The sequence below is a fragment of the Salvelinus fontinalis genome, chromosome 24 (genome assembly GCF_029448725.1).
Source record: "Salvelinus fontinalis isolate EN_2023a chromosome 24, ASM2944872v1, whole genome shotgun sequence".
In the NCBI taxonomy this organism is placed as follows: domain Eukaryota; kingdom Metazoa; phylum Chordata; class Actinopteri; order Salmoniformes; family Salmonidae; genus Salvelinus; species Salvelinus fontinalis.
The window spans coordinates 30,877,186-30,900,934 of NC_074688.1; the positions used below are offsets into that span (position 1 = coordinate 30,877,186).

Genomic DNA, 23,749 nt, shown 5'->3' on the forward strand with positions numbered 1-23,749 from the left:
GATTAGTTGTATTTGGATTGCAAATGTTTTTTGTAATTTAACACCGTTCAGGTTGATCCTGGCAGGCTGACCTGAGGGAGGTAGCTGTGATTGACAGCCCTCCAACCACCCCGCCTCCAAATTCCTGCTCTCCAGGAGATGGACAAATGGCCCAGACATCTGGAACTGGTTTACTAAATGGGGCAATCCGCAGAGGGCCAAACTCTCAGAAAATCACATTTGCTCTTCTTCTTCTCTCTCTCTCTCCCTCCTTGGTTGGCAAAAATATATCTAAGAGTATAAACTGAAGCAAAATCATAGCAAGCTTTTCCTACAAAGCCGTACTTTTCCAGAGCAGGATGTTGTAATATAGGAGATGTAATCTGGAGTAAACCTTTTGTGGAGTCAAACTTCTTTTGGCTCTGTCTTTGGCACACGGGTCTCTTAGAATTTCAAAGGACTGTGCTTTGGCAACCACTGCAAGGAGCTGAGGGGATATCTGAATGCTCTCTGTGTCTTTAAGGAGGAGCACACAATGGAACACTCTCAGAGCACAGAGATCTGTGGAGTTACAGCCAGCCGCCATTACACAAAGTCAGGCCGTTCTCCTCCTTTCCCTCTCCCCTTCTCTTTCCCTCTCACAGACTTCATACATCAGTCCACAGTATCATGGTTCCCTGCCTGGAACTAGTGTCTCTGACTGCTTCTGTTTAAGGACCTCTCAAGACCACTAGTGTGTGTGCGTTTACAGGAGGAGTTTCAAGTAAATAAAGGAAGGATGTTAGGCAGCATGTGAAAGTAAATATAGTGCTGCGCTAGGCACTGAGGAAGACATAAGTGCTATTGTTACAGGACACACCCTGTGAGTCAGTAAAGCACACAAAATGAAATCACATGAATCCAGCTCTATGAAATACAGGGAATTCTGTGAAATTGTGAAACCCTTTTGGAGTGACAACAGTGTGGTGCGAGTTGAAACCCTGACAGTTTATTTATTTTCATATACAGACACACCTAGCAATTGTGGAATGCCACAGGCTGTTGGGGACAGGGTAGTAAACAAAGTTTAAAATTATTAAAAGTTAATACATTTATGTAAAGTACACAGATGTGTAGAATAATCCATCTATTTTACATCTATACAAAGTTATACACCGAATGAACAAAACATTAAGAACACCTGCTCTTTCCATGACAGACTGACCAGGTGAATCCAGGTGAAAGCTATGATCCCTTATTGATGTTACTTGTTAAATCCACTTAAAATCAGTGTAGGTGAAGGGGAGGAGACAGGTTAAATAAGGATTTTTAAGCCTTGAGACATGGATTGTGTACATGTGTCATTTAGACGGCGAATGGCAGAACAAAATATTGAAGTGCCTTTGAACAGGGTATGGTAGTAGGTGCCAGGCGCACCAGCTTGTGTCAAGAGCTGCAATGCTTCTGGGTTTTTCACACTCAACAGTTTCCCATGTGTATCAGAATGGTTCACCACCCAAAGGATATCGAGCCAACTTGACAACTGTGGGAAGCATTGGAGTCAACATGGGCCAACATCCCTATGGAACGCTTTCAACACCTTGTAGAATCCATGCCCCGACAAATTGAGGCTGTTCTCAGGGGTGCAAGTCAATATTAGGAAGGTGTTCTTAATGTTTTGTACACTAAGTGTATACACTATTGATAAAGAACTCTAAAACAAGGCAGATGTTTAACATTCAAAACAGTTCAAGTGCAGTTATGTCTCTTTCAGTCCATAGTATACCACAGGGTGAGCAACCAAGGCAGGTGTTCAAACATGCAGTTGTTGTTGGACAGAATATCTGAAGGATTTTGGCCAATGTAGATCCAAAGTCGATGCTGTAGAATAGCTGCGACATTTATAACATTTCAAAGTAGGGTGAATAATACAATGCATCAAATACATCACGTATAGTGTTTCAGTTAAAACACACTTCTCTGTCAGAAGAGATAAGAAAATACAGGACGAAACATGTCTGTTTCTAATAAACTGCCTGGAGACAATTTTATGTTTCGAAATAAATGGTCACGGTCATGGGAGACAGATTCAATAACAGAGCAGCAAAAATCCTAGGTGACGTTCAAGAATTTGTTTCTGCATTGATTTTTTCAGATCACATTTCAACCCGTTGTGTAACAGCTCTTTGAAACAGAACAGGCAATGTTGACTTCCAGGTCTTAGGCCATGTAAACATGACTGAGGAAGATAGCAGGAGAATTTGTCCAAAATAATATCTGATTGAAATGATAACTAGACATCCGAGGAGGGTGGTGCGAGGAGCTATAGGAGGACAGGCTCATTGTAATGGCTGGAATGGAACATGGTCAAACATGTGGTTTCCATATGTTTGATGTGTTTGATAACATTCCAGATTTTCAACTCCAGACATTACAATGAGCCTGTCCTCCTATAGCCCCTCTCACCATTCTCCTATGCTAGACATACATAACTACATACTCTACATAAGATGTTTACCTTTTGGTCTGACATAAGAGTGGTCCTTGCACAGTAATGTGCATACTGATGATTGTTATGGAACATAATATGTTTCCTAGTGGCTGAGGAATCTTTTTTAGTTCCAGATCCTAAAATCTCCTTAAAAATTGAAAGAGGAAAAGCTAAATGGTTTGAAGATAATATCCATCAATGCTATTGCTAGCTTGTTACTGTAATTGAAATACATGATTTATGCATAGCAAGCATGACATGATAGTGTATCAACAGTGGATTGAAATAAATACCTCAGGCCTTCGGGATAAAAGCAAAACACACAAATTTAATTAAAATTTAAACAAAACTGTTCAAATAGTAATTATCATGTTTGACGGCAATAACAAAAAGTGTTCTTTGCATATAGTGGTATAAGGCACAGTTTTAGCACTAATGTGTTAGCTAGATGTCCATACTGAAGGCAACAATCCCAACACAATCACGGCACAATGCCTTTAACGTCACAGGTTAGCACCTCGTCATGTTTCTGTTCCTGTCCGAGCTGCCTGTGAAACTGGCCCTGCTTTTGAGCCCTCCAACAATGGATATTCTGGCCCAGGGTAATACTCTTGATGCTTGGCAAGTGACTTAGCATGTTATTTGGCAATGACGTTACACCAGAGTTGGACAGATTGAGCTCCTGTAGAGACACAAGTCCACTGAACACAGCTGGGCTCAGTGTCTTTAGCTTGGCATTGTTGGACAGGTCCAAGACCTGAAGGTTCTGAAGGCCTCTGAAACTGTTAGGCTGGATGTCAGAGAGCTCAGGAAGCGCACTGAGGGATAGGTGAACCAGGTCCTTGAGGTCCTCAAAGGCCCCCTCCTCAATGCGCAAGATTATGTTCCCATCCAGGCTTAGGTCCCTCAACGGGATGCCTTTTAGCTTGGGCACGGCCCTCAGCTGATTGGCTGCTAGAGTCAGGCTCTGGACATGTAGCAAAGGGCTCCTAGAGGAACTCCTGGAGACCACCGTCAGCTGGTTGTGGGACAGATCCACGTTGATTGGCTCTCCGTGACCTTTAGTGATGAACATATCGAGGTCAAACTCCCGGAAGTGGTTGTGGCTGAGGTCCACCTCGGCCAGAGGGAGGCCAGAGAAGCAGCCCTCATCCAGGCCCTCCAGGAAGTTGTGGCTGAGGTCCAGAGACTCCAGGTAGCGCAGCCTGGACAGGGCCTTGGGGCTGACCATGGAAATGCGGTTGTTGCTGAGGTCCAGGCTGACCAAGGTGGTATAGCCAGGTCCAGAGAGCATGTTGTCGGTCAGCAGGGACATGGAGTTGGAGGACAGGTCCAGGTGGGCCGTGTCCAGGGGGATGGGGATGGGGCTGGTGCCCACTCCCCTGCAGTCCACCCTGGTCAGGCTGAAGCTGTCGAACAGGCCGAAGCTCTCCACTTCACAGTGGCAGCTTGGGTGGCAGTTCTTCACAGCTCCAGCCTGGCCATGGACAGCCAGGAGCAGCCACAGACTAACACACAGGGGGAACGCCATCATGCTCTGAAGGGGACACAAATACAAAACAAAGATGTTACTTTAATGTATGTTTGGGCTATAAACAAATGATATATTGTAGTGACTAGCAGATATCTGAGAAAAGGTCAATGGAGAGATACATGGAATACGTGACTAGTAATCTAATGTCTTCCATTCTTTCAAATGAAAAGGAACAGCTAATTGGATATTATTCTGTGACCCAAAATAAACAAACACAGTATATGGGTCATTAACAGCACTCTGCATCATCCAGTGAACAGAGCAACATCCTGATAAACTAGAGGAGATTGGGGCTCCATAGACACTACAGGGAGTAAAAAATCTCTGTGAATCACAATGATATGCACTCCATTACAGGGATACATTAAGGATATAAATATATACAGCTAGCGTTAAACACATCATGCATAAATATAATCTCTACATACACATTAAATACAAAATAAATATGACAAATGTGGTAATGGCCATAAGTGACTAATTTATTTTTTATTTAGTAGACACGTTAGCAGTATTCCTTCCCTCAAGCCGCTTCTCTGAACAACGTAACAAAGATTACTCCCGGAACAGACAGTAAATGTAGTGTTAGAAAACTGTAATGTAGAGTTTTTCCCTTTCAAAATGCCACCTGTTACCGGAAACACGTCAAGCTTTCCTTGCAACACACACCAACAGCCCTAATTTCTCTTTTCTTCGGGCTCCCAATGGATTTGACCTCATTTTCTTGATCAAAGAGCTCATTTCCACTTCTTTTTCTTAGTTTACAACACAAACTATTCCTGGTTGTGAGGATGCAAAAGGAGACATCATCACTCAAGGTCCTTATAATATCTGTGTCTCATCTCTAAAAGTGCTTACACTGGGAAGAAGGAAATGTGACTTTAGGAGAGTCATCATCAGTCTGCTCCAAGCAGACAGTTCTGTATTAAGATGTCTGAGACACCAGTAGCTACTCATTAGAAAGTTCACATTTACATCTTAAGTACTGTGTGTCAAATGGCACGCATTAATGACTACCGTATCCAAAATAACAACGGAATGTCAGGCAAAACAGCTAACCCTGAAAACATGTAAATATGTTTAATAACCAAGCAATAACTAAAACAGAACAGGCACTTCATACCTCGATTTTCTGTTGTTGTCACTAGTCTCCTGTTCACTCCACAGCGCTAGATATCAGACTGAGAAGAAGGCTGGTGGTTCACAGGACTTTTGTTTCCGAACCCACCTAACCCGCGTCCTTTGTGGAGGTAAATGATCTGCTCCTAAACCTATTAGTTCACTTGGCAGCAACACTGCCATAATGAGCAAAGCACATAGTACCCACACGCAACACATGGAAATTGTGCAAAGGTTAAAGGGGCAATCAGCAGTTTTACTTAGAAATTAATGATATGTACCCATTGAGTACTTTAAAAGAACATAACTTAGAAATGCCTCATGAGCTTAGTTCAACTGTTGTACCCCATCAGAACCCAAAATATAAGCTTGTTTTACTCCAATGTTTGTAAACAAAGTAAATGTAAACAAACACTGCATTGCCTAAAAACATTGATAAAACTATAATTTTGATGTCATGGATGGTCTGTCCTATAACTTAGTCTTTGAATTTGAGAGTGGTAACATTTTTTTAGCCCCATCCCAACCGCTTTTTACCAAAACAGTGGTGGGGAGTCCGGTTTGATATTGTTTAAACAGCTCATTGCTGCTTTAACAATTGTAGTTGTATAACAACTGAATAAGCGTTCACTGGTAAGGACGTGTATACCCAAGCATGACCCAGCAGAAAAGCCATTGAAGGGTTGATCATTAATTTGTGCAGTGGGCCAAGGTTAGGTACTGTATAGTCCATGGAAGGTTGTCACATCAAGCTTTCGTGCAGACAAATTACCCTCTAGTGGCCTCATGGGTGGAAGGTTATTACTTTGCCAAGATAATGCATCCACCTGACAGGTGTGGCATATCAAGAATCTGATTAAACAGCATGATCATTACATAGGTGCACCTTGTTCTGGGAACAAAAGGCCACTAAAATGTGCAGTTTTGTCATACAACAATGCCACAGATGTCTCAAGTTGAGGGAGTGTGCAATTGGCATGCTGACCACAGGAATGTCCACCAGAACTGTTGCCAGATAATTTAATGTTAATTTCTCTACCATAAGCCTCCTCCAATGTGGTTTTAGATAATTTGGCAATACATCTAACCAGCCTCACAACATTTCCCAGTTATTCCATGGCCTGCAGGTTTGGGATGCTCTGGATCGTCGTGTACGACAGCGCGTTCCAGTTCATGCCAATTTCCAATACAGCCATTGAAGATTAGTGGGACAACATTCCACAGGCCACAATCAACAGCATGATCAACTATGTGAAGGAGTTGTGTCGTGCTGCATGAGGCAAATGGTGGTCACACCAGATACTAACTGGTTTTCTGATCCATGCTCCTACCTTTTTTTAACCTGTTGAGGCTAGGAGGTGCTGTTGTCACTATTTATGTCAATCGTGTAATTTTTGAAACGGCTTCCTACTAAATTCTTGATCGTACAATATGCATATTATTATTAATATTGGATAGAAAACAGTCTCTAGTTTCTATAGCCGTTGAAATTTTGTCTCTGAGTGGAACAGAACTCATTCTACAGCAATTTCCCTGACATGGAGTCAGATTTCACACATTTTGGCCCCTGATCTGGAGTCAGTTAAAAGGCCACTGTTATTGCTATGAGTATACAGACACTGCTTACGTCTTCCCCTGGATGCCTTTACGTGATGACGATTTGAATGGTATCGATTGCCCAATCACAGCCACTATAAAACAAAAACACGTGTAAGTAGGAACTCTTTTCCAGGTGCGTCAGGCGCGCGGAGGACACCGACCTGCACTTTTTCCAAGCACTAGTGAAGCCAGTTATATTTCTCCGGTCATGTTTCTACTCGTTATAGGAGTTAAAAACATCATAAGGTAGTTAATTTAAAGCGTTTTATAGCAATTTATTTCCGTTTAGTGCGATTTTGGGACATTTATTTCTGAGACACTGTGAATCTCTGGGCACGGTTCCAGTTCATGCCGAACGCAATGGGCATTTCTACATGGCAAGAGGACAGCTTTCGACCAAAAGACGATTAGACCCAAAAAAGGATTCTTTGCCCAAGATTCTGATGGAAGAACAGCTCAAAGTAGGAACAATTTATTATGATAAATCGTGTTTCTGTCGAGAAATGTTAATCGCTTAGGACGCCATCTTGTTTGACGTAGCTTCGCTTGGCGCAAACTGTATTGAAAAGTAGGGATAATTTAAAAAATGTAAATCAGCGATTGTATTAAGAATTAAATTGTCTATCAATCGCTGTCCACCCTATATTTTTTAGTCACGTTTATGAGTATTTATGTATACGACTAGATCACTGTCTAATATGGCGCACGACATTGTCTGACCAGCTGGGCAACTTTTGTCATTGTCTAACCATGATTTTGGTGGCTAAATATGCACATTTTCGAACAAACTGTATATGTATGTTGTAATGTGATGTTACAGGAGTGTCATCTGAAGAATTCTGAGAAGGTTAGTGAAAAAATTAATACATTTTGGCGATGTTTACGTTATCGCTCTCTTTGGCTAGAATCAATGCTCTGGTAACGTTTGCATATGTGGTATGCTAATATAACGATTTATTGTGTTTTCGCTGTAAGACACTTAGAAAATCTGAAATATTGTCTGTATTCACAGGATCTGTGTCTTTCGATTAGTGTATGCTGTGTATTTTTACGAAATGTTTGATGATTAGTAGTTAGGTAAACACGTTGCTCTATATATTTATTCTAGTCCATTTGTGACGGTGGGTGCAATTGTAAACTATGACATCTACCTGAAATATGCACATTTTTCTAACAAAACCTATCCTATACCATAAATATGTTTTCAGACAGTCATCTGATGAGTTTTTTTCTTGGTTAGTGGCTATCAATATCTTAGTTTAGCCGAATTGGTGATAGCTACTGGTGTTGGTGGACAAATAAAAGATGGTGTCTTATGCTAATGAGTTTAGCTAATAGATTTATATCTTTACATAGTGTCTTCCCTGTAAAACATTTTAAAAATCGGACATGTTGGCTGGATTCACACGATCTGTGTCTTTCATTAGCTGTATTGGACTTTAATGTGTGAAAGTTAAATATTTAAAAAAAAATTTTGGGGGGAATTTCGCGGCTCTGCCTTTTCAGTGGAATGTGGGGGGGGGGGGGGGTGCTGCTGCTAGTGGCACCCCAGTCCTAGACAGGTTAACAAGGTATCTGTGACCAACAGATGCATATCTGTATTCCCAGTCATGTGAAATCCATAGATTAGGGCCTAATGAATATACACTGCTCAAAAAAATAAAGGGAACACTTAAACAACACAATGTAACTACAAGTCAATCACACTTCTGTGAAATCAAACTGTCCACTTAGGAAGCAACACCGATTGACAATAAATTTCACATGCTGTTGTGCAAATGGAAGACAAAAGGTGGAAATTATAGGCAATTAGCAAGACACCCCCAATAAAGGAGTGATTCTGCAGGTGGTGACCACAGACCACTTCTCAGTTCCTATGCTTCCTGGCTGATGTTTTGGTCACTTTGGAATGCTGGCGGTGCTTTCACTCTAGTGGTAGCATGAGATGGAGTCTACAACCCACACAAGTGGCTCAGGTAGTGCAGCTCATCCAGGATGGCTCATCAATGCGAGCTGTGGCAAGAAGGTTTGCTGTGTCTGTCAGCGTAGTGTCCAGAGCATGGAGGCGCTACCAGGAGACAGGCCAGTACATCAGGAGACGTGGAGGTGGCCGTAGGAGGGCAACAACCCAGCAGCAGGACCGCTACCTCCGCCTTTGTGCAAGGAGGAGCACTGCCAGAGCCCTGCAAAATGACCTTCAGCAGGCCCTAATTTAGCCCACAGCAGTAAAATGTTGTAAGAGTTATCAGGTATGTTAATCCTAGATTGCCTACAAAGGATACAGAAGGTTATTATGTAACAGGGGATGTTGGATAATCAAAAAGGAAATCTGGAATAGTTTAGATTCAACATGAAGACTGATGTGGTAAGCTGCCCAGAAACTCTGATATACTCAACTGGAGCTGTTCATGTTGTGTGGCAGTTGAGTCAGTTTATTCTATTAATGTAAAAAATAAATAATAATAATCATGCAAGTTTGTACAGAATTTCAGTAATGTAGCAAAATATCATCCCGCAAAGATCCATCTTGGATTTCCATATATACTAAACCAAAATATTAACACAAGATTCAATAATTTAAACGATTTTACTAAGTTACAGTTCTTATAAGGAAATCAGACAATTGAAATAAATGTATTAGGCCCTAATCTATGGATTTCACATGACTGGGCAGGGGCGCAGCCAGTCAGAATGAGTTCTTCCCCACAAAAGGGCTTTATTACAGACATAAATACTCCTGTTTCATCAGCTGTCTGGGTGGATGGTCTCAGACCATCCCGCAGATGAAGAAGCCGGATGTGGAAGTCCTGGGCTGGCGTGGTTACACGTGGTCTGCGGTTGCGAGGCCGGTTGGACGTACTGCCAAATTCTCTAAAATGACGTTGGAGGCGGCTTATGGTAAGGAAATTAACATTCAAATCTCTGTCAACAGCTCTGGTGGACATTCCTGCACTCAGCATGCCAATTGCACGGTCCCTCAAAACTTGAGACATCTGTGGCATTGTGTTGTGTAACAAAACAGCACATTTTAGAGTTGCCTTTTGTTGTCCCCAGCACAAGGTGCATCTGTGTAATGATCATGCTGTTTAATTGAACCTTTATTTAACGATGCAAGTCAGTTAAGAACAAATTCTTCTTTACAATGAGTCTACCGGGGAACAGTGGGTTAACTGCCTTGTTCAGGGGCAGAACGACAGATTTTTACCATGTCAGTTTGGGGATTCGACCCAGCAAACTTTCGGTTACTGGCCCAACGCTCTAACCACTAAGCAGCTTCTTGATATGCCACACATGTCAGGTGGATGGATTATTTTGGCAAAGGAGAAATCCTCACTAACAGGGATGTAAACAAATGTGTGCACAACATTTGAGAGAAACAAGCTTTTTTTGCATATGGAACATTTCTTGGATATTTTGTTTCAGCTCATGAAACATGAGACCAACAATTTACATGTTGCGCTTAAATTTATGTTAAGTATAAATAGCTCAGCTTCCCCGTCTTGAGTTGTGCCACTCTGTCCTCGGTGTGTGAAAGAGAGAGAATGTGTTTTCTTTGGATTTGTTGACTCAAAGCCGGAATCCCCCCTCCTATACAAGATAGGGCAGATAGCCAAAATAAGTAGAAGATATCAAATGACGGTGTATTTCCCCATTAAACAAGATCAATAGATTTATTATGCTTCTGGTTGCCACAAATCAAAGATAAGATATGTATCTTTCATGAGGTTTTGTTTTCACAATACTAGATGAACTTTTACTACTCATTTGTTTCCATTTTAATAAAAACAATTACTTCAACAGGGAATCATCCTCCGCCATCTTCCCATCCCACGTTTACAAGCCTGCATACTCCCCAGACACGGACTACACCCTGCCGCTATGACATCGCTTGTCCATATATGTATATATTCTTAATGCCATTCCTTACTTAGATGTGTGTGTATTGGGTATATGTTGTGAAATTGTTAAATATTACTGCACTGTCGGAGCTAGAAGCACAAGCATTTCGCTACACCCGCAATAACATCTGCTAACCATGTGTATGTGACCAATAAAATGTTATTTGAGTGACTAACTTTATTAGAAGACAGATGAGGGGGCAGTCTAAAGACATGCAGTGGGAATATGTGGCTAAAACGAAGTGCTCATTTAGTTCAGAAGTCTATTCTACTACATTGGTGCTAGCTAGTGTATTTTCCCACTCTCTTCATTGTCCATGTATGTTGTCCATGAATACATCTGCTGCTCTTTTACTGGGGATATTGAAATTATCCACACCAGGTGTTCCTCTCATCCTTTCACCAATAAATTACAGCAAACAGTAAATGGCTGTTAGCCCAGACTTACAATCAGCCCACTATAATTACTTGACAACTACGGCTGTCCACGCCTCAACTCTCCACAGGGGAAATTGTAGACCACAAACACATCTCACTTTTAGGATCTTGTCTTTCAACATGCTTATATCCTCAAAAGACACCATATACATTTCATCTGACTTTCCGTATTCTTTAACGCTCAACATGTGAGTAATGCTAAGCTACAGTGGGGCAAGAAAGTATTTAGTCAGCCACCAATTGTGCAAGTTCTCCCACTTAAAAAGATGAGAGGCCTGTAATTTTCACCATAGGTACACTTCAACTATGACAGACAAAATGAGAAAATCACATTGTAGGATTTTTAATGAATTTATTTGCAAATTATGGTGGAAAATAAGTATTTGGTCACCTACAAACAAGCAAGGTTTCTGGCTCTCACAGACCTGTAACTTCTTCTTTAATTAAGAGGCTCCTCTGTCCTCCACTCGTTACCTGTATTAATAGCACCTGTTTGAACTTGTTATCAGTATAAAAAACACCTGTCCACAACCTCAAACAGTCACACTCCAAACTCCACTATGGCCAAGACCAAAGAGCTGTCAAAGGACACCAGAAACAAAATTGTAGACCTGCACCAGGCTGGGAAGACTGAATCTGCAATAGGTAAGCAGCTTGGTTTGAAGAAATCAACTGTGGGAGCAATTATTAGGAAATGGAAGATATACAAGACCACTGATATTCTCCCTCGATCTGGGGCTCCACGCAAGATCTCACCCTGTGGAATCAAAATGATCACAAGAACGGTGAGCAAAAATCCCAGAACCACACGGGGGGACCTAGTGAATGACCTGCAGAGAGCTGGGACCAAAGTAACAAAGCCTACCATCAGTAACACACTACGCCGCCAGGGACTCAAATCCTGCAGTGCCAGACGTGTCCAGGCCCGTCTGAAGTTTGCTAGAGAGCATTTGGATGATCCAGAAGAAGATTGGGAGAATGTCAGATGAAACCAAAATATTACTTTTTGGTAAAAACTCAACTCGTCGTGTTTGGAGGACAAAGAATGCTGAGTTGCATCCAAAGAACACCATACCTACTGTGGAGCATGGGGGTGGAAACATCATGCTTTGGGGCTGTTTTTCTGCAAAGGGACCAGGACGACTGATCCGTGTAAAGGAAAGAATGAATGGGGCCATGTATCGTGAGATTTTGAGTGAAAACCTCCTTCCATCAGCAAGGGCATTGAAGATGAAACGTGGCTGGGTCTTTCAGCATGACAATGATCCCAAACACACCGCCCGGGCAACGAAGGAGTGGCTTCGTAAGAAGCATTTCAAGGTCCTGGAGTGGCCTAGCCAGTCTCCAGATCTCAACCCCATAGAAAATCTTTGGAGGGAGTTGAAAGTCCGTGTTGCCCAGCAACAGCCCCAAAACATCACTGCTCTAGAGGAGATCTGCATGGAGGAATGGGCCAAAATACCAGCAACAGTGTGTGAAAACCTTGTGAAGACTTACAGAAAACGTTTGACCTCTGTCATTGCCAACAAAGGGTATATAACAAAGTATTGAGATACTTTTGTTATTGACCAAATACTTATTTTCCACCACTTTTTTGCCCCACTGTATGTGGGAACTGGGAATTATGGTATATTGCATTTTCCAGTGTAATTTGATGTCCTGGCATCGGAGGATGGTTTGAGCCTCATTAGAATAGGTCTATGTAGGCCTTTGCAATGTTGCTCATAGCTGATCTCTGCAGCTCAGACAGCAGGTCTATCACAGTTCAGAAGCATTCTCCATGTGATGGAGTACACTACCAGAAAAAAAGGGTTCCAAAAGGGTTATTTGGCTGTCCCCATAGGAGAACCCTTTTTGGTTCAGATAGCTCCTTTATTTCCCTAAGAGTGCATTTTACCAGCTAAATCCCAAAGTCAAAGCCTACGAACAATTTAATTAGGAGAGATTGTGTGGGCACGCTAATCCATTTAAGCCAAATTAATGCATGACATTAAGAAGAGCCAGGTTTAATGTGAGCTTGAAGTAGTGCAGAAAACAGTATAGGCTAGTCTCATCAGGACAACAAGTCTTCAGTTTCCATGATTAATAGGATTGAACTATTGCACAGGCTATATGTCAGTGTTGTCACCGTAGGGTTAAAGTTTACAAAGCATTTCAAGACTTCAAAAGTGATCTTATCTCAAGATGAGTTCCACACCATCTGTTGTGAAGATCCAGCTAAATGACTCAATCCCAATTATATGGAAACGATGGGCACAAATTTGATAATTTCAGACACTAATTTCATAATTTCAGATGGGCCTATCTTTTCTATTCATTTGGTATTGAGGAATACACAGTATGGTGCATGGGTGGCATTGGGTGAGTCCCCCGTGGATGGTGGTCTCTGAGCCCTCTAGCTATGTCACAATGGGACGCCGGAATATCGCGTCCTAGCGTCAGCGGACTATGATTTAGTTTAAAACATATTATATAGATATGGCATGCAATTATCTCAATATTAAACCTATTTTGAGTCATGAAAACTTAGATTTAGACTGAATTCTTCAAAAAGTAATAATCGTTAAGCCATGGCAATGTCTTGCTTGCATTCTTTAAATAAAGTCTGATTCAAAGCCCTGTGCATGCATTTCCACATCGGGTGACTAAACGCCCCCTAAACTATTCTAACTTGTTCACACATTTCTGACATACCTTTGCCATGAAATAGGAATTTAGACCGTTAGCTCTCCTGGACAATCCAGGTTACTTCACCACGCCAAGGAATTTTGCAAGAGACTCAACCTCCGCTCCCATTTTTGTAAATCCCATATCATTGTGCGGTTCAGGCAAATTAGAGATTTCTTGCGGTTTTATATTAACTGGCAGTGCTGCAACTATCTATCCTGACTTGAGGTCGAGACGAGACTCCCCAGACTTCTTCGTAGAGCACTGAAGTCCAGATAGGTTTCCGCCAGCATCGCTTTGAAGTCGGACACGAAAGAGGCGCACTCCAGTGGCGAGACTGTTGCTTCGGCGACCGACATGAAATGATTCTATTGTTACAGATACTCTATGAAGAATGTTGTGCAATAGAGCCCCACAGTGGAGGTGTCGTAATACCCATAATACATAGGGGTCAAACAGGGAAATTGTTCCAAATGTATTTCCACCATTAATTTTCCCCATAGGGGATTTTAGAAACGCTTAAAATAACGGCTGTGTTTCGTGTATGCTTACACCAGTGTGACGTTTGGATGACCATGCAAATCTCTCGCAGGCAAGGTGACTTTTCTCAATATTTTTGGCTCCATTTACTCTCAGATTCGAAAAGTAGACATCATGCAAAACTACAAATCCCTGCAAGCTCCTGCACATCATCTCTAGCCGACACCTTTGCTAACAGGTATTATGTAAATTAAAAACTTTCACAAGACAGTTCACAGAATTGTTCATTTAAAGAAATGTAGCCAATTTATTGATTACTTCATTTAGCTAACATTAGAGAGTTAATCTAGAGATGATCATCTATGCCTCGAATCGACAGTCTCGTCCAGATCATCTTGACAAATGTAGTTCTTTATAATAGCCACATTAGCAGCTAATGTGTGTGTGTGGGGGGGGTAAATTCAGGCAAATATATTGATAAATGTCACCTTGTCCTAGAGAGAGATTTACACGGTTATCAAAACATCATGCAGGGTAAGCCTACACGAAACACAGCCCTTATTTGAAGTGCTTTAAAATCCCATAGTAAAAAATGGTGGGAAAACGATTGGAACCATTTCCCCGATTGACCGCTAGGTTTTATGGGTATTATGACTCATACTGTGGTACTCTATAGGATGTCTGTTTTTACTCGGGCAATGATGGGGTTCTACTTTAGGAAATATAGCCCTTTTGGCTAAAATAAATTGAGAATATTTTTTGGTACTTGCACACCTTAGGGAAAATGTGGCTGATGATGAAAATGGAAAATAGGAAACCCCAAATAGATAATAGATACTGTAAGCTACAGACAGTAGGCTATCTAGAAACCCTTTATTAGTAAGGGAATGCTTAACAGAATTTCACAATGTTATGTAGCCTTTAGCCTAAATCTTAAGATAGCTTTTAGGAAATCTAAGTAATAAAAGGCTAAATATTTAGATTGGGCAATGGCAAACGTCCCCAATAATGTAGACTAATGGATTCCATGCTTTTAGTTTTTTATATGTACTGCAGCCTCAATGTGGTGATGAAGGCCATCCATAGCAACTGACAAATGGTTGATGTAGACATAAACAACAGGGGCTCTGCTCTGGGTGGTAACAAAGCTTTAAGAGGAAGCGAGAGGGATGGGAAGGCCAAGTGGGAGAAATTATGATCAACATCTGCTGCAGCACAATACTGGGCTCCCCACTGTCCACCTGTGGGTTCTGGGCTACATTCATTGTTTTCACAGTATGATGACAGAGAGTGGGCCCCAACACACACACATAACTACAGACAGATGAAGAGGCAGGTATGAAACATATTGAAGTTGAGAGAGAAAACAATATGTTTATTCAACTGTGGGCTTACCTTCTTTTTTCGCAGAAGTGGTCTTGTTGTCAGCAGTATTTGGGAACCTGGCCGCATCTATCCTCTAACTGGACTTGTTCAGGTCTGTAAAAATAAACAGCTGAAGGTGAGATTAGAAGGTTGCCACAAACAGTTTGTGTACTAGATCCATTTGTATGCCGAATTTGTTTCAAGGATAAATAATTTGCTGACTGTCGTCAGAAAACATTGGTAGTAACAGTCCCCAAAAATATCCCTCCCTCCCCATCTGTCACTTTCTATTTGGCAGTGAATGGTGAAGTGTCTGGAAGAGTTAGAATAGTTCCATAGAGAACCGTGTGATTTTGGAATCCTGTTAATTTATTAGGCGATGTTCAGTGAATGAGACCCTTGTGTAGCTAATTATGCTATCTGTGGTGAAAGTTTTGCTATCAGAATCTGTAGGGATGGGGATGCTTGATTGTTAGACAGATAAAAAAGTTACTCCAGCTAAGGTATGGGGCTGGAGAAATGTAACCACACTTAAACTGTATATAACCACCATAACTATGGACTGATGGTCCATGAGATTGACATGGTTTGAAACACACAGTATTTTGAAGCAGGGATTTGGCTCCATCTAGTGAATGTGAGTGAAAATGACTGCTCACTGGCTCAAATGGGGCCCGGCTTTTCTAGTGTTAATAAGGGACCCACAAATGTTATATTAGTATTTTCCATGAAATACTACAGACCATGCATGTAGTTCCAACTTTTCTTTTTAATTAACAAAGGCTGCATTTGTAGAGTTCCATAAAGAAAGATGCCCTTTAACTCACATCAAGTAACACATCAACATTTCTCATTGAAAAATAGGTGTGGAAATTCAGTTGCATTGTCATGGTCGGTTCAGGAGAGGGGGCTTAACCATCACAAGGGTTGGTATGCATTCAGCTGGACTCTGAGGTGTAAATGACTGGGAGGGTGAATACATTCACTCTACGGGATGTAACATGTGCTTAGTACCAATGGTTCGTCTCTGAAACAGTCCATCATTAGTACTCCATTCTTAATAAACTACTGCTAGTGAGGGAGTGTGGCCTAAATCTACAGCGCTATAAATAGATGCATGGATTTGGTAAGTTCAGACAGTTTGACTATTGTTTTAATGTACTTCTCCCTCCACTCAGTGTGCAGAAAAGGCTTTTTGTGGTGCGGAGTGCTCACGAGCAAAGGGAGAGGGCACAAGAGCAAAAACTAAATAAACCACAGAAACTTGGATATGTCTAAAAAAGGAACAGTACATCATAGAAAGAGCTAGTGGCCACCAGTTGCAAGTTTACGCATTAACACACTTTTCACACGTGTACAATAGGAAATCAAAGGAGTCTGCCCACTTTTCAAATAGGCTTACGAGGCAGCTCTTCTTCTGTAATGGACTTTCTATGATCACTGGCCTTTTGTATACCTGACGTGTGCAGACTCACTGAAATTACTGCATTGCAAGCACAGCAGCTGCTTGGGGAGAGAGCAGAGCAGACTTGAATGGATGCTAGGCAGTGCCTTTCTTTACTTCTAACACAGTAGATTTGATCTCTCCACACAGAATCCCCATCCGGTATAGTATACAAACAGTCCTAGTATAAAGAAGAGGTTGTGTGGCGATGTTCGGAGCAGCTGCCTTGTGATTGGCACATTCCTCTGTGCCAGGGACCTCTAGTGGGGATAGATTGACTTGAACCCGTGGCAGGCGTGGTTAAAAGTACATAAAAATGTTTGTGCTCTTTGATCGAGAGGCAGGGCATCCAATGGCGTCGTCTCGCTCACTGACCCCCTCACTCTCTCACTGTGCTCTCACACACACATTCACTCAGGAAAACAAAATCACATGCACAACATACAAATATTTACACTTTTGCAAACATCAATTTACTTGGAAATGAGTTACAGTTATTCATGTATGAACATAAAAAAAGCTTGTTTCTGTATTATTTAGTGAAAACTACTCAAGTAATTTGACTGTTGTGTCTTGATTCACCCTGGAGAGGGGCGTTCCCCCTTGGTTTACTGATCAGGAACCCCTCCTCCCCAAATGCCTAGGGGCATGTGCTGGTCAACGCTAAAAGTTCCAGGGGCAAAGAAAACATACGTTTTAGTCCGATTCTCTGTCACCCACAGGCTTCTTCTTGCCATACTATTCTAAAAGCCCACCAGTGGTGTGGGATGTGTAGAGACTGGACGTTTCTTACGACCCCTCACCCCATTTCCACGGCAACACTTAACAGTCAGAGTGTGTGAGCAGGTTGCGCAGCAATGAGAGGGAGAGCTGTGGCAGGGCAAGTGGTGTTGTGGGCTGAAGAGGGTGAGAGAGAACCCCCCTCCCCACCCCCATCCCTTTAACCAACCTGAGCTACCACTAACAGCCTTCACATTTCTCTTTCCTAACCTGTCAAGACAAAGTGTCCCCCCCACTTTTCACAATAAAGTGCTTCAGCTAACAAATGAACAAAAAAAAGATCTAATTACAAATCTACATGGTTGTTTGCTCTTCAGGCTTCCTTCCATGTGTGTAAAACTGTGTGTTCTTATATGTAGATGTGTTGTAAAGTGTGTGTTTTGGCGTTTGAGTGTGTGTGTGTATTTGTTACAGGGTTGGCTAGACTGACTGCCCTTAAATTGACTAATCTCATATACTCCTTTAAATTGACTAATCTCATATACTCCTTCCTTCCACTTCAATACTAAAGACCATGTCAGACAGGCATCACAACAGCCTCCTCCTATTCCAAAACAATAAATAATCACAACAGCAATACTAATACAGAGTAAAAACCTTTACATTATAATAACCTCTGTGATTTGCATTAAAAATGTGTATTTTTCATGGGTGTATAAGTCTCTGGGCCCATGATAGATAGATTGTCATTGTCCTTATATCAATCTCTTTCTTTTGGTACAAAATTAAAAAATCCTGCAAGTCGGATACAAAAAGCTGGGTAGAGTGTGTGTCCTCGTCCCACTCTCTTCAAGGAGTCGGTTGACAGACAGCACGCAAGAAGATGCCTGCGTCTTGTTCATGTCCTATGAATGTCTCAGTTCCATTTGATCATCTTTGGTAGTGAATGTGTGCATCATCTCTCGCACACTTCATCGTTCTGTCTGCGATGCCAAAGAAAGTGTTATACTATCTGCCGTGTTGTTTCCTTAAACTCAGAAAAATATCAAAACGGAAAGGTGCTTGGACTGCTACGTGAGGGAACATTGGGGTTCCGTACTTGTCCTCAATGTTCTACTGTCAGGGTAGAGAGTGGTCCCTCTGGGCAGAGAAGGGGGACAGAGTTCACAACTGCCCCTGATATGTGTGTGTGGTCTGCTACTCGTACAGTGTGACGGTGCAGTAGCAGAGGGCAGAGATTCTCCGGTCCACACTGGCCTTGTCTGTTGAGGAGACACAAACACACAGTCAGATCACAGTGACTGTAGCTGCTGTTCTATGTCACAATGGCCTGGCTACCATGCCACACACACTTTCAGAGAAGCACAGTGCACTCTAAACCTCATCTGATTGAAGCCTCATCTGAAAGAAGCTCAGAGCTGGACCAAGTGGTTCAAGTAAGCCTGTGAGTGCTGATTAAAGATAAGAGGTCAAAGGGATTTTTCACAAGAGACTCTAGTTAACACACTTGACTGTCCATAATCATATACATGTCCACTACACCAGAGTCTCTGTTACAGTACAATGTGATGAGCTTGTCTGGTCTCTGACAGAGCCTGTTGGGGGAGCCTGGTTGTCAGATGGATTTGTGCTTTGGCCATACATGACATAACAATGGCGTAGCAGAAACAGACTAGTCTTCAGTCTACAGTTAAAGACGGCACGTGGATACTTACACTTGGCCACATTTTGGATGTCTGCAGGGTCCTGGAGGATCTTGGACAGGCCATCTAGCAGCATTGCAGCCTTGTTGTAACGGTAGGCTATGTCCTCCGTCTGCTGAAACATCTCATCCAGAGCTGCAGACTGCACCGTTTCCACAGCGTGGTTATAGATGAGTTTCTCTGCGGTCACGCTGTTGATCTCGTCTACAAAGCGCTGCTTGTCTGAGAAGAAGTGGTTCAGCTTGTCTGTGAGCCGCCGACACAGGGAGATGCAGCTCTTGTAACGCTCGTTCAGACTCTTCACCACTGAGGAAGGGGGTGAGGAGGGAGGGGGAGAGAAAGTTAGCTATGCTCAAATAAAAACAAATTATATCTAAGTATTATACATGTATATTTTAAGTGTTTTAAGTTTGTATGCAGTTTATAAATACTATACTGCAATGCCACTGTACCGGTCTGGGGACTTTTGTCTTACCCTGCTTGACGGCGCTGGAAGGGTTGAGCTTGGCTGATTTGATCTGGGCCTTGGCCAGGTGGAGGGAGGAGGCCAGGAGTTGGGCAGCCTTCATGTACAGCACCAGCTGCTCCACCTGCCTGTAGGGGGCAGTACAGCACACATTACTAACCTATACGGCTTCCATGGCTTTTCTTTCTTAAAAACGTCATAATTGTCTTTTACAACAATAATTTAAATTGTGATGAAACTGATGTTTTTGTGCCTCACTATGATGAAATGCTACAGGTTTGGGTCCAAACTAAAACCAGAATACTTTCAGTTAAACTGTGAACCCCCCATTTTTGGTCTCTCCCTTACCCCCACTCCCTGCTGAGCTGGCTGATCTGGTCCACTACCACACTCTCCTGAGGGGGGTAGAGGGAGGCAGCCGATACGCCCAGGTCTGCCCCTCCTGCTCGCACCGCTGCGATCTCCAGCACACAGTCAGTGAAGGACAGCATCATCCGTAGGTGCAGCAGAGTGTCTGTGTGCTCTCGCTGTAGTCACAAACACATGATACAGGTAGGTCAGATATTACATAAAGACATGTGCAAATAGAAATGCCACACACACACAAAGGGCCCCCTCTCCCACCTCCATGAGTGTCTCCTCAGGCAGCTCTGGGGCCTCAAAAGTGATGAATCCATCCAGGCTGGGGGGAGAGGTACCGTAGGGGACATAGCGTAGGCTGCTGGGACCTGCCTCTGCACCCCCTGGGGGAGAGGTCCCGATGGCCATGCCCGGAGGAGAGCCCACGTACACCCGCCCACTGGTGGAGCACAGGGAGCCTGCCGAACTGTTGGAGCCCACTGAGAGAGAGGGAAAGAGAGCACGAGACAGATGTAGGCCTATCACTTTGGCATCATTTGATTGCTCCTTCCATTGGCTGAATTTGAATTATAGAGAATTTCAGATTAAGATAACATAATTACAACATTTTCCAGAACAAAGTTCAGTCCACTGAGACACAGAGTTATTATTGATAGTACCCACTAAGATTAACAGCACAAGGAGAGGGAGAGAGACTGCCCACTAAATAGCAGTTATGTATCTCAGGGCATTGGAACCACCACCACGGAGTCACTTCACTCCAGGTAGGAAACATTGAGTGGAGTCGTAGTAATTTACATTAGCAGGTTAGCTAGGAGGGTGTAGCTTTGGGAAGTGGGGTTTAGCAAGCGGTTAGCCTAGCAGTTAGCCGCTGATGCAGTGAGCAGTCTCACCTGATGTGGTGCGCGGCCGGGTGCCCAAGTGGCTGCAGGTAGGGGGGGTGCTGCTGTTGGGGGGCGAGCCCACGGTGAAGAGAACGGTCCGGGGACTCGCCGCCCCGCCCCGAGGCTGAGCCAGCCCAAACGGTCCTGCTGGTGCTAGGGAGGGAGGGAGGGGCGGTCATTCACACTAAGCCAATCAAGCTCTCTGTTACACAGGAAGGTCCTGTCAGAGCAGCCAATCCAAGCAGTTCATGCAGGGCGAGAATCCATAAAGCAGAGAGACTGGTGCGTGTTTGTATTTGTGTTGTTCTTTGGGACAATGGGTAAGTATTATCTACTAAACCATTGATGTCCAGGTCAGTTTCAGCTAGGTTATTTCACAACTCATTTTCAGTCTCCAGCTCTTTTCTAATTAATGGTAAAAACATCTGTTCCATTATTTATACCTGGGAGGATGTAACTAGGACAGTGTGTGTGTATATTTACCTGTATCCATGGGCCGCTCTGCGTTGAGGCTGTCTGTGCTTCCCTGGTAGGGCTGTCCCCCTAGAGTGATTCTGACTGGCTGTTCAGACAGACGGCCAGTACTGACAGACCTGGGGAGAGAAACACATTGAGAAGAGATATTACCCACACAGAGAGAATGAGGAGACAGAGAAAAAGACAACAGTGCACCTTTTACCTGCCAAACGTGGTCCTGCTGGCCTCAGGGGCAGACTGGCGCCCACTGGGGTAGGTGGTACAGTGGTGGGCACAGATGTCCCGTGCGTCCGCCAGGGTCTTAGTGGGTGTGGGACTGTCTGCCAGGGCCATCAGGTTACAGGACGCCTGCGTCTTAGGGATCTTAAATGGGGCAGAGATGGGCTGAACCGGGACATAGAGGTCAACAGTTACTGGTTGTGGTAAGTAGGACACACCGTAGCAAAACAGAATTAGGCTAATGATTAAAATATGCCAAAATGGTTATCAACTCAACCGACCTTGGTGGGAGAGCCAATGATTGTGGGCAGAGGTGACTTCGTCAGCCAATCAGAGGAGCGGGGGGAGGTGCCCAGGTTGCCAGGGCGACCCAGGTGGGGGGAGTGGCTGGGGGGGTAGTTGGAGGGCTGGATGGGGTCTGACAGCTGCTTGTGGAGTTTCTGTCTGGTGTGGTAGACCTCAGTCAGGGTGGGGGCACTCTGCAGGCGACCCAGTAACTGGGACGATGGCACTGGAGAACCTAAAAGAGACACACAGAGAGTCATTCATACAAGTCATTTTTTTATCACTTAATGTAAAAGTTTAAGTTTCACATTAATAATTGTTTTAGTGGCGATCATTAGTGTTAGTATTAGTTACATTAGTGTTAGTATAGTGTCAGTGGCGTTAGCACATACTGATCTAGAGAAGATTCAAAATTCACCACTAGATGGCTCTACAGTCTTGAAATTTGTATTTTTCTACTGTAAACCAAGTCAAAAATAGCAGCATAAAGGGCCACTAGGTTTCTGTTTTGATGAGCGTCTTGTTCATTCACAGGATTGCTGCTGAGAAGTTCAAAAAGACCCCGGAAACTTTTGTTTTTTTCTTTAGTAGGTCATCAAGTTTTCTAAAGGAGACTAAGTACTAACTGTATGTATCTGCACTGGTTTGCTCAGGGTAAGTCCCACCTATATCACTGGGGTTGCCATGGATACTGGCCTCTTGACTCAAATAGTGACACACTTGTGAAAACTGCGTGGATGGGTGGGTGAAACAACTCCCATACACACAACCTCCTTCCCAGAGCGTTAATGGAACACCTGTTACTTAAAAAATAACCTGACTCATGGCATAAACATCCGCCTCGGGGGAGGACGGGAGTGGGAAGAACATGTAAACACTTCTGTAGCTGGCTTTGTCTCCTTACATTTACATTTAAGTCATTTAGCAGACGCTCTTATCCAGAGCGACTTACACTTAAAAAGTCATCCTGGGCTGGGTTTCCCCAGAGCATAATATCACTAAGATCATATTTAGTTTCAATGGAATTAAGATGATCTTAGTGCCATGATGCTTTTGGGAAACCCAGCCTTGTTCTATCTGTCTGTATGTCTGTCGGTCTACTGAACTCACCTCCTGAGGAGCTGCGGCTGCTGGACTCATGGCCCTGAGGGTGTCCACAGCAACAGTGACCCAGCTGCTCTGGGATGGTGCCCACTTAAAGAGAAACACAGACATATTAATGCAGTTTCAATGAGAAAGTTTCAATGTGAAATAATTATGATGCCAGGAGTGTTGAATGATATGAAACGTGGACATGTTGGGGCATGTTCTTACCCAGAGGTGAGGGGGAGTATGGGCGGGAGCTGCCTATAGAGAGACGTCTGCCTGTCATCTGAGGGCTGCAGTCTGCAGAGCTGGGGGACCCAGAGCAAACCTTAGGGAAACCCATGGGACTGGTATTGGATCGCCTCACTGTACCAGACCTGCATAGACAACAAGCACACACAATGGAGGTTTAGATATCACAAATATACAGAACATGCATACCAAAAATGTTACACACATTCATTGTTAGTCCACCAGAACCAACACCACCAAGCTTCATTACTTGTCTAACACTTCATGAACACCCTTATTTTCAGCTTACAGCAAAGCTCTAGT

General features: G+C 43.1%; 2 protein-coding genes across 3 annotated transcripts in view; both read right to left on the reverse strand.

Annotated features, from left to right (window-relative positions):
* Positions 1–945: 945 nt before the first annotated feature.
* LOC129822287 (tsukushi-like) lies at positions 946–14,049 on the reverse strand. 2 transcript variants are annotated; one of them, XM_055880440.1, is made up of 2 exons: positions 13,733–14,049; positions 946–3,986 (listed from the first exon to the last, which is right to left on the reverse strand). In XM_055880440.1, the coding sequence occupies exons 1-2, from the start codon at positions 13,739–13,741 to the stop codon at positions 2,931–2,933; spliced, it is 1,065 nt and encodes a 354-aa protein (XP_055736415.1). In that variant the 5' UTR covers positions 13,742–14,049; the 3' UTR covers positions 946–2,930. The 2 variants fall into 2 exon arrangements, with proteins under 2 accessions (XP_055736415.1, XP_055736416.1); XM_055880441.1 differs by lacking the exon at positions 13,733–14,049 and adding an exon at positions 5,107–5,267.
* A 2,252-nt stretch (positions 14,050–16,301) lies between these two features.
* LOC129822288 (serine/threonine-protein kinase ULK2-like) overlaps positions 16,302–23,749 on the reverse strand; it is a 50,026-nt gene continuing 42,578 nt past the window's right edge. Inside the window, exons 16-26 of the mRNA XM_055880442.1 lie at positions 23,423–23,571; positions 23,219–23,302; positions 22,105–22,343; positions 21,807–21,988; positions 21,611–21,720; positions 21,137–21,280; positions 20,508–20,722; positions 20,232–20,410; positions 19,893–20,011; positions 19,430–19,723; positions 16,302–18,976 (exon numbers count right to left, since the gene is read on the reverse strand). Of these exons, the coding sequence (XP_055736417.1) occupies positions 18,912–18,976; positions 19,430–19,723; positions 19,893–20,011; positions 20,232–20,410; positions 20,508–20,722; positions 21,137–21,280; positions 21,611–21,720; positions 21,807–21,988; positions 22,105–22,343; positions 23,219–23,302; positions 23,423–23,571 (1,780 nt within the window). The 3' untranslated portion in view covers positions 16,302–18,911. The remainder of the gene's footprint in view (positions 18,977–19,429; positions 19,724–19,892; positions 20,012–20,231; positions 20,411–20,507; positions 20,723–21,136; positions 21,281–21,610; positions 21,721–21,806; positions 21,989–22,104; positions 22,344–23,218; positions 23,303–23,422; positions 23,572–23,749) is intronic.